The following is a 14905-nucleotide window of genomic DNA, read 5'->3' on the forward strand; positions in this document are numbered from 1 at the left end:
TCTTCTGTTTCAAGATGTTTCTTGCAAGACCAGACAGCAATGCTGATAAAATCACATATGAGCTCTGCATGCACTAAGCATGCCAGGAGATGCCTCTGCATTTCCTTTGCTTCCTTTCTTTTCTCCCACTGACAGTTGTTTCTATCTCCAGAACTGCAAATCTGTCTCTGGAGCCTTAGGATTCAGTCAGGACTCTGAATTACACTGATGGCAGAAGGTTCCTCTCTCTAACCAATGCCATAATCTTGGCAACATCTTGCAGTTTTTTCTTACATTAAAATCCAGCACCAAACTGAATTATCCTTCTCTTATCAACCTATTAAAATATGTTTATTTAATCTGATAAATACAGATACGCACATATGCATACAGTCTTTCTCTCTTTCTCCACCTGCTCTCCTTACCTTGCCCCCAACCCCCATTTAAATACAGTGTATTCCAAATTATAAAAATGCAAGAAACATCAATGTGGTTGTCCTCAGAGCAGACTGCAGACAAATGGGAAGGTTTCCATCTTGCAAACAATTAGATGTGTTGTATTGAATTGAACTTTTGAGCAGCAAACAAGTCTCAGTAAAGATGAGTCACACTTAGGAAGGCTCTTAGATGAAGACTGACAGATCTGTGATGGTGTCAGTGCTGAGTCTTATTCACAAAGTCTTCAGTGCCTAACAGGCCTTTTAGATATCAGCACTTTGGTGTATTCACCATGTCTGGGACCCAGCCCTCCTGTGTCTGCAGTCATCCCTGAGGTCATGAGAGTGCTCAGAGCCTGCCTCACAGGTGAGAACAAGGGAGATGCACAAAACTGGGCTTCTCCAGCCTTTGCTTCTTACTGGCGGTTGAGCAGGAATACCCAGAGCTGTCCTTTGCTTAACTGTCCGCTGAATCACAGCCAGGAAGCAGACAGGTCCTGCCCATGTCCAGCAGTCCAAGCAGTAAAAGGACTTGAATGGGAGATGGGGGATTTGGGAGAGTGAATTCCCCCGTCTTTTCCATAATACATGTGGAGCAGATTTACAGTAAAGATATAATCTATCAGAGGTCTTCCTAATCATCAGCCCCACAGAACCAATTCTGTCAGTTGTCTTTACATGTGACAAAGTCAAAGACATACCAAAGTGATGCCTGATTTCTAACCAGGACTGAGGGTTTTTTTGTTTTGCCTTTTTTTTTAATTTTAGAAAACTAGTTAATACTTTTCAAACAAAGACAGTACAAATGACTTGATAGAACACAAGCCATACCATGAACATACCTGGCAAATACAATCTTAAAATTGCATTGCATGTAACTTTTTAACTGTGTAACATGTTTTATAGACCTGCCTTTATATGCTGTAAGTAGGCACCCTCCTATTTCTTCCTATAGCTTTCCTCTTACATTTCATTAAGCCAAGAAACACAGTGTAAAACACGACACAGAATTTACACAGATTCATGGTTACAAAATTTTTTTAAGAGTACAGGTAACTGAGCAATAAAAATCATGCTTAATTCTGGGTACTTCTGCCAGCCTGCTGTGGCTGCTCCAGCATAAGTTAATTTATCACAAGCTTTGTGGACTCTTAAGCAAAACAAAGCTCAATTTCACAGTAAATGACTGCAGCACATACCCTCTGCTAGCTTCTGAGTCTGGGATGGGATGCTCCTCATTTGCCTATTTTCAACAAATTCAAGGTCTTTTTATGTGTCTCAATTGCTTTAGTCATACAAAGTGTGTACAGTGTGTGTGTAGCCTGATAATATATTATCATTTTGGAATTTAATAATTTTAATAATAATAATAACAATAACAACAATAATATTGTTAGAGAACTGAACAAGCTGAGTCTGTGCCCTGAATCTATACCCATGACGGTAGTATCTGTGACATTTCTGTGACATTTATCTTCACAGTACCTACCTGCAGCATTGGACCCACTGTTTTCCCTGCCTGAAAGAAGGGAAAGACGCAAGGCATACATTATCTCATGCCTTGCATTCCCATTCAAGCCCAAGATCCTGAGAGCCCACACCACTTCTTTGTTGATTCACACTCTGATGCAATCCTGCAATCCAGGAAGGGAAACTCAACAATACTGCGATGCCTTTTGTGCCTGAAGGTGAATCCCTTCTTCCAAGATATCACCACCACTTAAACCTGTGCCTTTGCACATCCAAGTCCTCCCTCCTCTGACATGGCTAAAAAATCATGGACCTAGCTGGAGGGATGTAAACAATTCAACCAGGGCTCTATAAATCTAGAGACTACCTTTACATTAAAAACTACACTGTTATTCCTCACTTCTTACTAATAAAATGCACAATTATCAGCAATATCATCCATTTGTCTTGTACTGAGGGGGTGATAATTTGGGGGTATCATCACAAAATTTTTCTTCTTTTTTTCACATACATATGAAATTCTTCTGTGTGTATGTGTTCCCTTCAGAAAGCTTTTGAAGGCTGGAAAGTTAAAATAACACTGATTGGTTTTAGTGCAGTGCACCACATATTGTTTCTATCATGCAAGAATTGCTTAACCATGGTACACTTCAGCAGCACAATTTATTACAAACCTTGGAAATAATTTCAGGAGCCCAAGGACCTCACGGACCTTAGACCAAGTTTCAGCAAACTGCTCAGATATGTGATCACTAGGCAGATGTCTGGAAACATGTTCTTGCACATTTATCTGCTAATGCAAACGTCCCAATACAGGCATTAACACTCAGAAGCATTATGTGGATTTTAAACAATTCCTGGAAGAGTTGGGTCCCATAAAAGTTATTCTGACAGATGTAATCCTTCTCCTCACCTTTGCCAAGTGCTTGCTCTGAGTACAGGAGCCAGAACACAGAGTGAGACTCCTGCCTGCTTCCAGTGCTTCTGGTGCTCCAGACACTACAACGTCCTTGCCCAGGGCTGACTTCACTCTAATGTTGTTTTTATTCTGGTTGGGAAAGAAGCAGCAATTGGAAAGGAAAGATAAAACAGGAGATAAGAGAATATTTTTATGTTTTCTTCTGCACAGATGACTCATTTGAGACAGGTTTATTCCTCTTCTCTCTTGGGGTTAATGCCTTGGGGAGAACAGCAACAAAATGAAGGCTCTTTTTGCTGCTGTGGGAAATAATTCTTTCTCTCACCCTGTTCTGTGAGGTCTCTCAGGCAGTGGCTGTGAGGGTGCACAGCACATAACACAATTGGCTTCAGTCTTACTGGGGCCTCACGGTATTAGTGTAATGAAAGTAAATACCAAGTGGTCAGGGCTTAATTATAATCTGGACATTTTGTGCTCTGGAAGTAGATTAGAGGAGACACTGACTTGTGTTTAAGGCACTGAATCTGCTATTGGCATGGGGGTGAATCCATCAAAAGCCACAAGACAGTGAAGTGAAATCCCATGTTTCCTGCTCAGAGTATAGAATGCAAACTAAGAGGAAGTGTAAGATTTCAGTAACTGAACACTCTGTATGTTGGAGCAGCTCCAGCTGTGGCTTTTTGTGTTCAACTCTTGATGACTATTTCAAGGAATCAAATACTATTTTATAGAAGATGGAGAAGCAAAGCTTCCATTAGATTAGGGTATTAGGTATTAGGACCTAAATACTCACATAGTGATTTGAGGAAGAATTCTACATAATTAATGTTGCAATCATCTGTTGATCTATTCTCCTCCATTCTTAATTGTGTTTTGAGCAGGAACTGGCCTGATTATGCCCTAGGAGAAATAATTCAGATGTACAACAGATAAATATGCTCTGCAATCTGTACTGAAGCAGATTTCCTTTTTCCTTCATTCTTCCAGTCTTAGGGTTCTGGTGACAATTTGTCCATAGTTATTTCACTTTCTCAGCCCCCTCATCATTTCTTTTTCTGGTTGCCATCACTTACATGGCTAGGCTATTGTAACTGTATTATATCAGTAAGGGAGATATGTCCAAGGTTTAATTTTATCCAATACAGTTCCAATTTCTCGAAAAAACAATTAAGTGCTATAAACCTGTGAATAAATTTCTTCAGATCTAGACACCAGAAAAGAAAATCTCAAGTGAAGAGGAAACAAAAGCAGTGTTGATAACTATTACAGCATAGCATACTGTGACTAATAGTGTTGCAAAAGGTCTGCCACAGATAAATTTCCATAGTCATTCTGGGTATTTTGGCTTGGCCTTAGCTTCAGAGTAAATTGTGGAAGAATATGATTTAGGAGTACTGTAATGGCTCAATCCACTGTTAGGAAATGTGTATGGTAAGAGATCACTGCTGATCTGAAGACCAACATAAATGAAGCACTGAAGGGCAGCAGTCAGGGGGTTCATCCTCCTAGCAGCAGCAGCAGCAGCTCAAGCATTGGGCCAGGAGAAAAACCTAGATCTACCTCTTTTTGGGTCTCTCTGCCTGTGTATGCTCCCATGCTGTACTTCTAGTGGTGCTTCTACTGGTAATCCAGGCCATCCTCAAGTGCTACAGGACTGGAAGCTGCTGCCTGGCAATGGTTGCCTTGCAGTTTGGTGCTTGCTTAAAGCACAGGGAGTCAGGTCAGGGGTAGGCTGCTGCTGCCAAGCAGGAAGAAGCAGCAGGAACAGACCTCTTATCTGCTGCAGCCTGAACACACAGCTTTGATCTGCCAGTGGAGCACACCTGGACAGAGTTGCAGGGACACACATATTCCTCCAAGCTTATCTCCTTCTCTCTGTTGAAATGGGTATATGGGTACCCAAACATGCACAGAACCAGGCGCAGGAGGCTGAGTTACCACTTTAGGTGTGTGATGGGTCAAAACTGGGTCCCTTTAACACATCAGTGGCAAATTCTTCCTGTGCAATTGGTTAGCCTGTTGAAGTTCACCTCTTGAGATGTATGGCTGCTGCCAGAGTAACCTCTGTTTTGCTAACTGCTTTGACAGGAAAGCATGATCAAGAAGGGAAGAAAAGGGAAATCAGAAGCCAGAGGACACAAATTCTGCAGCCTCTAAATCACTACTATTTGCAATAATCATAAGACCTTTTTAATGAGTTTCACTCAGACATGAACATTCTGTGAGTACCCTTGAGAGACTCTTCCTTTCAGAGTCTCCTACTGCTTCAGAGCAATATTTGTAATTGAAACGAATTATGAAAACCAATAAAGAGCAACAGGGAGAGTTTCTTAGCCCTAAGGCCAACTGGTAGAGCACAGCTGATGGCCACACAACTGCTTTTTCTTCCTATCAAAATAGCATGTCTGCATGCAAAATTGCCATGGGGAATGTTCCCCAGCCTGTGATAGTGAGTTCTGAACAACACCATTTCTGAGCTAACATAAAAACAGTACCATCATGTGCCAGTACCTGTTTAGTGTGAGTTGGCCCCACTTAATTAACTTGTGTAGATGTAGCCTGAAGTGTTTTCTCTAGAATATGCTATATGATCCTCGGAGGCTGTATGATACGCACCATAAAATATAAACAAAATTATATATTTGGGGTTTAATGCATTTTTGCTCATTACATGGGCATGAATATTAAATATGTTATTATGTTGTCTAGTGAGGTCTGCTTGATTCCTTATTTCTGTGGCTAATCTTTAGAAGTAACTTATATTTTCTAATAAAACAGATCTCTTGTGGGAATGGTGTGCAACTTTGACCTAAAAGTGGGGGAGCAGAACCCTTCACATATCTGAACTTGCCTGTAGGTGACAACCCCAAGACTGCCTGACAGCAAGACCTTCTGGGGAATAGTTCAAGAGAGATGCGTGGGGATTAAGTACCCAAACAAGTGTCATTTGTATTTAAAATAAAAATAATTAAAAGAGAGAAGACAAGAAAGTCCTCATACTTTGTTTATTAGAAATATGTGTTCTTTATTGCTCACTGCTCCCTTATTAAAAACAAAACAAACATGAGACATAGAAACAAAAGAAAGAAAACAACTAAATGTCCAGACCAAACAAAAGAAGAGGTATGAGGCTAAGATATTTTGGTGGAATCTAAATTCTGTTTCCTGAAACATTCTGTACAAGGGGTTTCAGCTGACTTAGGAGTTCAGGTCTCTACTATCCTATAGTAGAGTATGTAATTTTGTTAGAGGCAAATCCTGTGTCCTGAAAGATAAATTCAGGGGGTCTATCCTGTGAACTTTTCTCCTTGTCCTCCTTATTCCATGAGTGGGGTTTTGGCAGATAAATTCAAAACAGCCACACAAAAGTGTTGCAGAGTCTGATGGAACATTACAAATATGTCTGAACTTTTAAATCTCTGCTATTACTAATGCATTTTGCAGTGTTACACTGTGCACACAGACTGCCTTTGAACATATGAAGACCTGACTCAGTTCAAGTCCATCCAGCCAAAAACTGTGCAGCAGTGCCCAGGAGCAGATGTTATGGGGGAGTTTAAGAAACAAGTGCTATGGAATGACTGTTTCCCAGCAGTTCTTTCTAAACGTGGGAAATCAGAAGAGGGATGTTTCTGAACCTGCCATGATCTGTTGACTTATTCTCTATGAATTCACCTAATGCCTCTATGCTGCTTTGTAATTTTGTGCCCCACAGCATCCAGAGGCAAAACATTACAGAATATTCTGATGTAAAAAAGTCCTGCAGTCTAACATCTTGTAGAAGTTTTCCCTAGCTCTTAGCTGATACAAAGTACTGAATGCTTGTTACCCATTTAACCTTCGCCACATATTTCATGATTTTCTAGATCTGTACTTCATAAAGACTTTTCCTCTCTGTTTAAATGTTGAAATACCATGTTCTGGTTTTGGTACATTGAAACTGCTGTATACAAGTTCTAAAAATGCTTTCTTTTCCGCTTTACTTTTTGCTTTCTCTGCTTCTACTTACCCATTTTGATGTGGGATTTCTGGCATTCAGGAATGTGTCATAATGAGATTTGTCAGACTGCTCTCTTTCCTAATAGCATTCCGAGTGCTATGGTTGGAGTGGTGTTCTCCCTCTGAGCACTGAGAAGATGGCTTCCCAGAACTATCCGCAGTGACCCTCTCATCCCTTTCCTGAGTGGTAACAGCTCATTCAGAGCTATTGACTCCCACCCCAGAACAAGCTACAGAGAAACAAGCCTGGGAAAATCCCATCATTTACTAAAGCTGTTGATCTATATGAATGTTAATTGCAGTTAAGAGTCCTGTTGGGTCACTACTAATAAATTATCACACAAGTACCACTAGAGACTGATGATAAACTTCCTGAGAATTTAATCCTTGTACACACAAAACTTCTAAGAAGAATAGTCGAAACACTGAAGATCACAATTTGTAAAAGAAACAGAAGAAAACAAAGACATTAATAGGGCTTTAACTTGGTGTTTGCTGCTGCTCACTGCCCTCCTAAATAAATAAAAAGATACTATTTTAAAAACAAGCAAACAAAACAACTAAATAACCATACTAAACAAGAGAATAGGTGAAAGGGGAAGATATTTTGAAGAGTCTAAATTCTAGAGAGTAATATTAAGACTAAATTAACATGTAAATCTCATTAAGGAATATGAGAAAACATAAATTATGAGCTTCGTCTGCTACCTTCCTTTTTACTTGTGTCCAAAATTGTTCTTTAGCATTTTGTTAAGCATAAGAGTTGATCTCACTGGGTCACTATAGTGGCTAAGAGCAGTGTCAGTAGTTAGCACTTTTGCTGTGAGGGACAGCTACCAAGCAAAGCCTATGCAGTAAAAATTCCATGAAGCTGAGAGACACTACAAAGCTTCCACAGTATCAGGAGAAACTGAAACTTAGAGGCTCTGGTTGTACAGTTAAAACCCCCGAACCTCCAACTAATGCTAAACATGATTTTTATTTGTGTTTATATTCAACATCCATCCCCTCTGGAATACACTGCTCCAGATGCTTTCTAATCAAATAGCATCAGTTTACCCTCTCTGCCACCCTGGTGTTGCTACTGCAGACACCCTTTTATTTGTTAAAGGTACTGGAGTATGCAGGCTTTGGTTTTTTACTCTTTCTTCAGTTTACACCAAAACATCCTTTTTTGTATGGAATAACAACATATCTGAAGTTGCCAGTACTTATGCTAACATAGCCCTCATGTAAATGTAGGGTTTTGCTAATCTGCGTAGTACTTCAGGCTGTAAGAGCTTGGGTTGGCATGTTTCCATGGTTAATATCTGCCCAAATAAGAAGGCCTGGAAAAGCCTTCTGAGAGCCTAGAACTATGCACTGCTACCCAAGCCCCCAAACTGTGCTCAGCTGGGGTTTTCCAACACCTAGCAAGCTAAGTGGTGAGAATAGGGTTGCAACAGCAAGGATCACATCCCTTATGCAATGGAAAATTTGGAGAGGAGCCAGTGACTGCTTTCTTTCCTGAATTCTGGTAGAAGGTTGCAGAGATGCCTCTTCCCTCAGGCAAGGTACATCTCAAGGGTGAAAGAGAGATGTAGAAACTGCAAGACAATAAAGTGTGATTAATTTCTGTCGTGAATGCTGTGCTGCAACCCAATTTCCAGGTGTTTTTAAGTGTAATCGCTATCTTGCTCACATTCTTCTGGGAAGAGATCCATTTCAGTGAGTGCAATCTCTCGGGTCTCTAATTTACTGCATAGGGGTGTGGATCAAGGGGGCTGTTTGCAGCTTAGCCTGAACAAGATTAGCCTGATGCTTTTGGGTTGAAGAAAGCAATTATGGCAATTGTGCGTGAAATGCTTGCAATTGCTTGTCCTCTGCAATTTTGGGGATGTTATCTACTCCTGACTTAAGATCTCATGAACAATTCCCTGCTTTGTGAGGAGCAGAGCAGATTGCACACTTTTCTTTCAGCAGCAGCTCTCATAAAGATAAGCCCAGTTTTCCTCCTTGCCAGGTTGTGCTCCAGTTTGTTCCATTACTTCATGCATTTTAAGACAACAGGAATTTCTACATCCATGAAACCATCCCAGCACAGTTGCACAGGAAAATACGCTCTTTAATTTACACTGCACTTAAAGAAATCAAGGGTAGTTTTAATCTCTAGAACTGTCCATTTTGACATGTAGCTGGGATGATGCTTAGGCACTGAGATAAAATTGGGATCTCCTGTATCTCCTATACTATGTAGAGTTTCCTTTATATATTCAATGTGGAACTACTTTATGTGCCTTTTTTTGGCAGCACAGTTGAAGATACGACATATTCAGTGAGGCACTTTCACCTCAAGAATTTGTTTCTCTTGCTGATCCCTCAAACCTGTTATTCAGCTGTTAGGATATTGTACAAAGTGAAGCTGTTTGCAGAATTAGGGAGTGCAATACATGAGAAATGGCTGAAAAGCTTGTCTGGTGTTCTGGGGGAAGCGCTACTCATCTCACCTGCACTTGCCTCGAACAAAACACAAATCTAGTCTGTAGCCTGAGCTGCATGTTTGTGCCCAACAGCCCTAACACTGGTGAATAAAATAATCCATTTTGTTGTCAATGGTGCTAAAATAAAAATGTGGCTATGCAGAACACATTTTCTTTGTGTTGATGTCTTCTTTCCAAATAAAAGGTTTTAACATGGAAAAAGTTTGCTTTGGGTTGGGTTGGGCTGAAACTCTGCTTCCAGCTGTTTTGTAATTTTTTTTTGCAATTTTCCAGCACTCTTCCAGCTTCTCTACTCAGTCCTGGTGAGGCGACATCTGGAGTAGGCTGTCCAGCTCTAGGCTACTCAGCCCAACAAGAGACATGGAGCTCCTGGAATAGGTCCAGCAGAGGGCAACAAAGGTGATTAGGGAGCCGGAGCATCTCTCTCACGAGGAAGGACAGAGAGCTGAGCCTGTTCAGCCTTGAGAAGATAGAGACAACCGAGAGGGGAACTCGTCAATGTGTGTAAATATCTAAAAGGGGCGGGTGCCAAGAGGATGGCGCCAAGTTGTCCTGGGTGCTTGAGCCGGGAGGTTGGACCACATGACCCACTGTGGTTCCTTCCAACCCGGAGGATTCTGTGATTCCAGAGGTGGAAACAGTTTTTTCCTTGTCTACTACTACTACTACTACTAAATAATGATAATGATAATGATAATTATAATAATATCTCCCCGTGTTCCCGCGGAGGACCGACCCTCTCCCTCCCAGATCCCAGCTACGGCCCGTGCGCCCTCGGGGCCGGGCCGAGCCGGGCAAGCAGGTGAGGGCAGGTCGGTGCCCGGGCCCTGCGGGGCCGCGCTCGGTGCCCGGGGCCGCGCTCGGTCATTCTCGCTGCCCGGGCGTTGCGCGGGGCCGCTCGGTGCCCGGGCGCAGCGCGGCGCGATGGCGATTGGCGGCGCGGGCCGGCGCCGGGGCCGGGGCCGCGGGCGGGGCGTCACTGAGGGCGGTCCGAGGCGCCGCCGCTGCCGCCGCCCGCCCTTCCCGCCCTGCCCAGCCGCCCGTGCCCGGCCTTAAAGGCGCGCGGGGCCCGCGGCGGCGGCAGTAGCGCAGTGCGGGCGGCGGCGGCGACTCCTCAGCGGTGCTTGGAGCGCAGGGGGGCCGTTCCCACGGAGCGCCTCGCCTGCAGCCCCTCCCTGCCTCCTCCGCCGCGCTCCCGCCCCTCGGGCCGAGGCTGTCACCGCGCCTGCCGCCGGGCGCCGCCAGCATGTTTGACAGGACGCGGCTGCCCTTCGTGGCGCTGGACGTGCTCTGCGTGCTGCTGGGTAGGTCGGGGGGCCGCGCAGGAGCGGGGGAGCCGCCCCCGGGGCGCCGCACTCCCCCTAGCACGGCACCGCGCTGGTCGCATGCTCGCCTCCCCCTCCCCGCCGCGCCGGCACCTCCCGGAGCGGGGCTCCTGCCGGCCCGCAGCCCCCGCCGTGCCTGCCGCCCCTCGCTCGCTCCCTCCCTCGCCTCCCGCTCCGCACCCGCTCCCGGGGGATCTGATCGCTGCCGTGGGCCGGGAGGGGAAGGGAAAGCCCCGGGGGGAGGGAGCTGCTGCAGCTTATCCACTGACATCTGAAGCTCCCTCTTCTCTCTCATGTCCTTACTCTTCCTTTCCTAATCACCTCTGTCGGATGAAAACCGGTTGTTGCAAAAGCGCTGGAGAGGTAGCTGTCTGGTAGATACCTGCAGCCGGGGATGTGTTTGTTATCCCGAGCGAGTCGGGAAGCTGTCCTGGAAGGGGCCGTCATCACGGAAACACGCCTCATCCATCCAGGGTGCTGCTGCAGAGGCGCGACGGCGCTCGGCAGCAGGGCAGGCGTTCTTCGCTGTGAGGCTTGAGCTGAATGCGGTGTCACCGAGCCTCCGCTGTAGCTGCAGGCTGGAAGCGGAGTGAGGCATTCCCTGGAGCGCGGTGTCTGCGCGCTCGCGTCCGTGTGCGGCAGGGAGGGACGGGTGTCGGGCAGGAGCCGTGCCTCGGTGATGGCCAGGGGTTGGACCGACACAGCCACAGCACACTGCCACAGCGCTGCAACGCTTGTCCTGGCCAGCCCAGATATTGGCTTCCCAGAATTGCTTTATTCTATTTCAGTCTCCGTTGAAACTATTTTGTGTCCTGCCAATTTGCATTAACTCTCCTTTTATGTAATGAGAGTGTAAAGAGCAATGATGTCGCTTAGCGATCGGAGAAGGGGCAGCTTCACTTCGTAAAGTGGCACCTCTCAGTACTGGGAGCCTGGGAAGTGTCTTTACACTCTGGAGATGTACTTCTTGGTCTTAGGAAGTGCTGATTTTGGATGTTTGCTTCTTAAGCAAATAATGTCAGTACTTCAGTAATATAAGCACTTTCTTGTCGTGTTCAGTGGATAGTGTTCAGGCCTAGCTCATGAATTTCTGCTTGACTGAATTTTTTGGCTGATGAGTATTTTTTGTGGCATCAGTATAAACATAATGACATTTTCCCCTTGCTGGATGCTTCAAATAGCAATGGTACCTGTAGCTAAATGCCATTAAAAAGCAAAATTATAATGAATGATACATTGCTCTGAGGTAATGTTACAGGAGAGAGAGCTTTTGCAAAATGGTAGTGGATCCATGTAATCCACTGGGAGCAATCTTTTTTCAGATCAGGAATTTTATCCAACTGCTATTATGAGTCTTAAACTTTCATGCTGTCTTTATGGTGAGTGAAGCAGTTTTGTCTGTCTGGATAATTGTCATTACAAAATCTTTATAATTAGACAAAAATTTTGCACTATGCACATGGTTTGGTCTGCATGAAGCATATGCGTGTATTGTAAGTAATCCTGAGTAATCAAGGAAAGCAAAATGTATGGAAAGTAAGGCTGCAGAAGTATATAACTTGATGGTCATCTACCTGAAAGGATGAGAGTTTCCCTGTCCCAAAGCATTACCTGGGATGGTAGGTTTTAGACCTTGTCCTGCAGTGTAATAGCCATTTGCAAACCTTTCCCTTCTCTCCCCCTCACCCTGTGTAGCATTTGGATCACAGATACACTTATCTGGTACCTCAGTGTGCTGGAAGGTTGCCAGACGTTTTATTTTCCCTTAGACTTGTTTACTTCCTGAAAAGTCTGCAAACTGCCGGCAGTGCATAGTATGAAGTTCCCTGACACCTGCAGCTTTAAACACATTGAGTTACAGGTTTCAGTGAAACTCTAGCTGAGATAAAAAGATCTTCCATTTGCAGAATGGGAAAGATACTGGGTGTAGGACCAAGTTCTCTTCCTCTTCAGCCGGCCTCTCATGTGGCTGTGGTCCTGAGAAGAACATAGGTCTTACCTGTGACTGGCCTGTTTAACTTTTTTACTGTTAAAAAAAATAGTTCCTGTTGATTGTGGACTTTAACTCTCAGTTTTCCCCTTGCCCTTTCCCCTGCCTGTGCACTTTGGTATGTGCTCAAATGACAGAGGTAACTGCCCAGATAAAGTGACTTGCTGATATGGATAAACGATACCTAGTATCTCCACTGCAAGGACTACAAGGCCTCCAGCAGAACTGAAGGTTTAAAAACGATGAACACGAGTTTCAGTTGAGGACCGAACCTCAATCTTGGTGTGGTATCCCATGATACCACAAAACGGGATACCAGTAGCATCCTCAGAATCCCCAAGGTAGCTCTTGTCACTTAGTACAGAGCTTTTCTTTTTTCTCCTCTTTTTTCCTGTTTATACCTTCTCCAAAGCAGATGAGGAAGAAAAATTAATTTAACTGTCTCAGTAATGTTGGACTTGAAGCCTAAGTGATATCCAAGCATACCACTTGGAGCTGCAGTGATCTGACACACCCATGAACTCACTGCAGTGGAAGTGCATGATTCTTACTGTGTGTCTGACTTACTCGCTCCTGGTTTAGTCAAGCCATTTTTGTGTGGCTTCAACTTTCCCAGTATAAGTCTTTCAAAGGAAAGGGAAGGGAAAAAAGAGCTATCCTGTGATTTTTGTGTGTCTGTCTGTGATTTAGACAGATTTATTGAAAGATGTGACATGCTTAAGATGGAGCCGAGGTAAGAGAATAAGAAAGACATCAAAGAAGAGGAGGTGGGGAGAGGGGGGGAAAAAAGTAGGAGGTAAAAACATCTTTAAAATTAGCCCAGTTTGGTTCCCTGAGACTCAAGTCTAAGTTTCTTTTAATTATCCTTAAGAAAGATCTCCTCCTCATCTGCCTTTTTACCCACTAAAGGAGAGAAAATTCAGGGAAAGCAGTCTTTGGTGCCCTGAGAAAACAACTCCTTCCCTCTTATCAGCATGATAATTCTCTTCTTCTAAAAATAACACTGGTGTTTCAGCATTAAATTAGCTTTATATTCCACAATCTAAAAAAGTGAAAGCTGCAGGTTTCTGCAGTATCTGTCCTCAGACAGTGTGAGGAGGCTGTATCTGTATTCTGTGTGTGCTGATCTGCAGTGCTGGGTGTGTGTGTGCGGTGCATGCCCGCATGCAGCTCTGCAGTGCTGCAGGCAGCACCTGCCTTACTCCCCATGCTCCAGCAGACAGTGCTCAGATGCTTCTGGCACTGGAAAACATGACTGCCTTGCAAGACTGCAGGATTTCCTTCTCACTCATACCTCTGTTACTTGTCTCTCCTAGGTTTTCTGATAGATATTTTTATATAGTGTGGCAGAAATTGGCATTCTCAACAGTAGCAAAACCATTTTTCACGGATAGACACTGGTTCTTATGGTTTATTACACTTCCAAACTGTCATGCAAAAAATGACAGCTTATTAAAACAGCTTAATTAGTTAGCTTGCAAGTGGTGTTTTCATTAGGCACTATATATACACATATACACTCTGTGCCACTGTTACAGGTCTATTGTTTGTTTGATTGCAAATCAGGTTCCTTTTTCATTAAGGCAGGTAAACAACACTTAAAGAACAAAGTTGGGAAACACATGACAAATATTCCTACAATCAGTGGAAGAACTGCTAAATACATTTATCTTTAGAGCAGACTCTCACAAAGCCAAAGATTAAAGGAAGTTCTGCAGAGGTGACCAGAGCCATAAGGAAAACACTTTCTGTCACAACTCTGGGACGACTTTCATCTGGTCTGTACTTGTTGAAATTCATGCCTAGCTTGAGCACAGGGTGCAATACAACACAACTGTATTACTTTAGTCCTTTGTCTGACTATGCAATTACTGACAAGCTCACTACTTAGAGTAATACTGACAAGCTTATTATTTATTTTTATAAGTAATTGGGGAGTGTACTTGTCCATATGGGATTGGTGGTGTAATGCAAGAATATGTCCAACCCAAGATTAGAAAAACTGAAGCCTTCTAAAGAATTAAACCCTTGCTGCTCTATTCACTTTTCTATTCACTTTTTTCTTCCTCTCCATGTCTTACCCTGTGACTGTGGGGAAGGTAAGATTATGGCAGTCTTATTTATACATTACCATAATTATTATTTTTTTAAATGAAACTACCTCTGAGTAAGGGAAGGACTTCTGTCCTTCCAAACAGAAGGACATGTGAACTGATTCCAGAAATAGTAAACACTCACATTGCCTTCAGCTTGCTGTTTAAAGACTGCTGGAATGTTTTGTGATAATGACAACATGCTAAACAGCA

General features: G+C 43.7%; 1 protein-coding gene across 2 annotated transcripts in view; it reads left to right on the forward strand.

Annotated features, from left to right (window-relative positions):
- Positions 1–10387: 10387 nt before the first annotated feature.
- The window catches only part of PLPP1 (phospholipid phosphatase 1), a 62504-nt gene continuing 57986 nt past the window's right edge, over positions 10388–14905 (forward strand). For both annotated transcript variants that reach the window (XM_059491990.1, XM_059491991.1), the window contains exon 1: positions 10388–10588. In XM_059491990.1, the coding sequence (XP_059347973.1) occupies positions 10531–10588 (58 nt within the window). In that variant the 5' untranslated portion in view covers positions 10388–10530. The remainder of the gene's footprint in view (positions 10589–14905) is intronic.

Source organism: Ammospiza nelsoni, chromosome Z (genome assembly GCF_027579445.1).
Source record: "Ammospiza nelsoni isolate bAmmNel1 chromosome Z, bAmmNel1.pri, whole genome shotgun sequence".
In the NCBI taxonomy this organism is placed as follows: Eukaryota; Metazoa; Chordata; class Aves; order Passeriformes; family Passerellidae; genus Ammospiza; species Ammospiza nelsoni.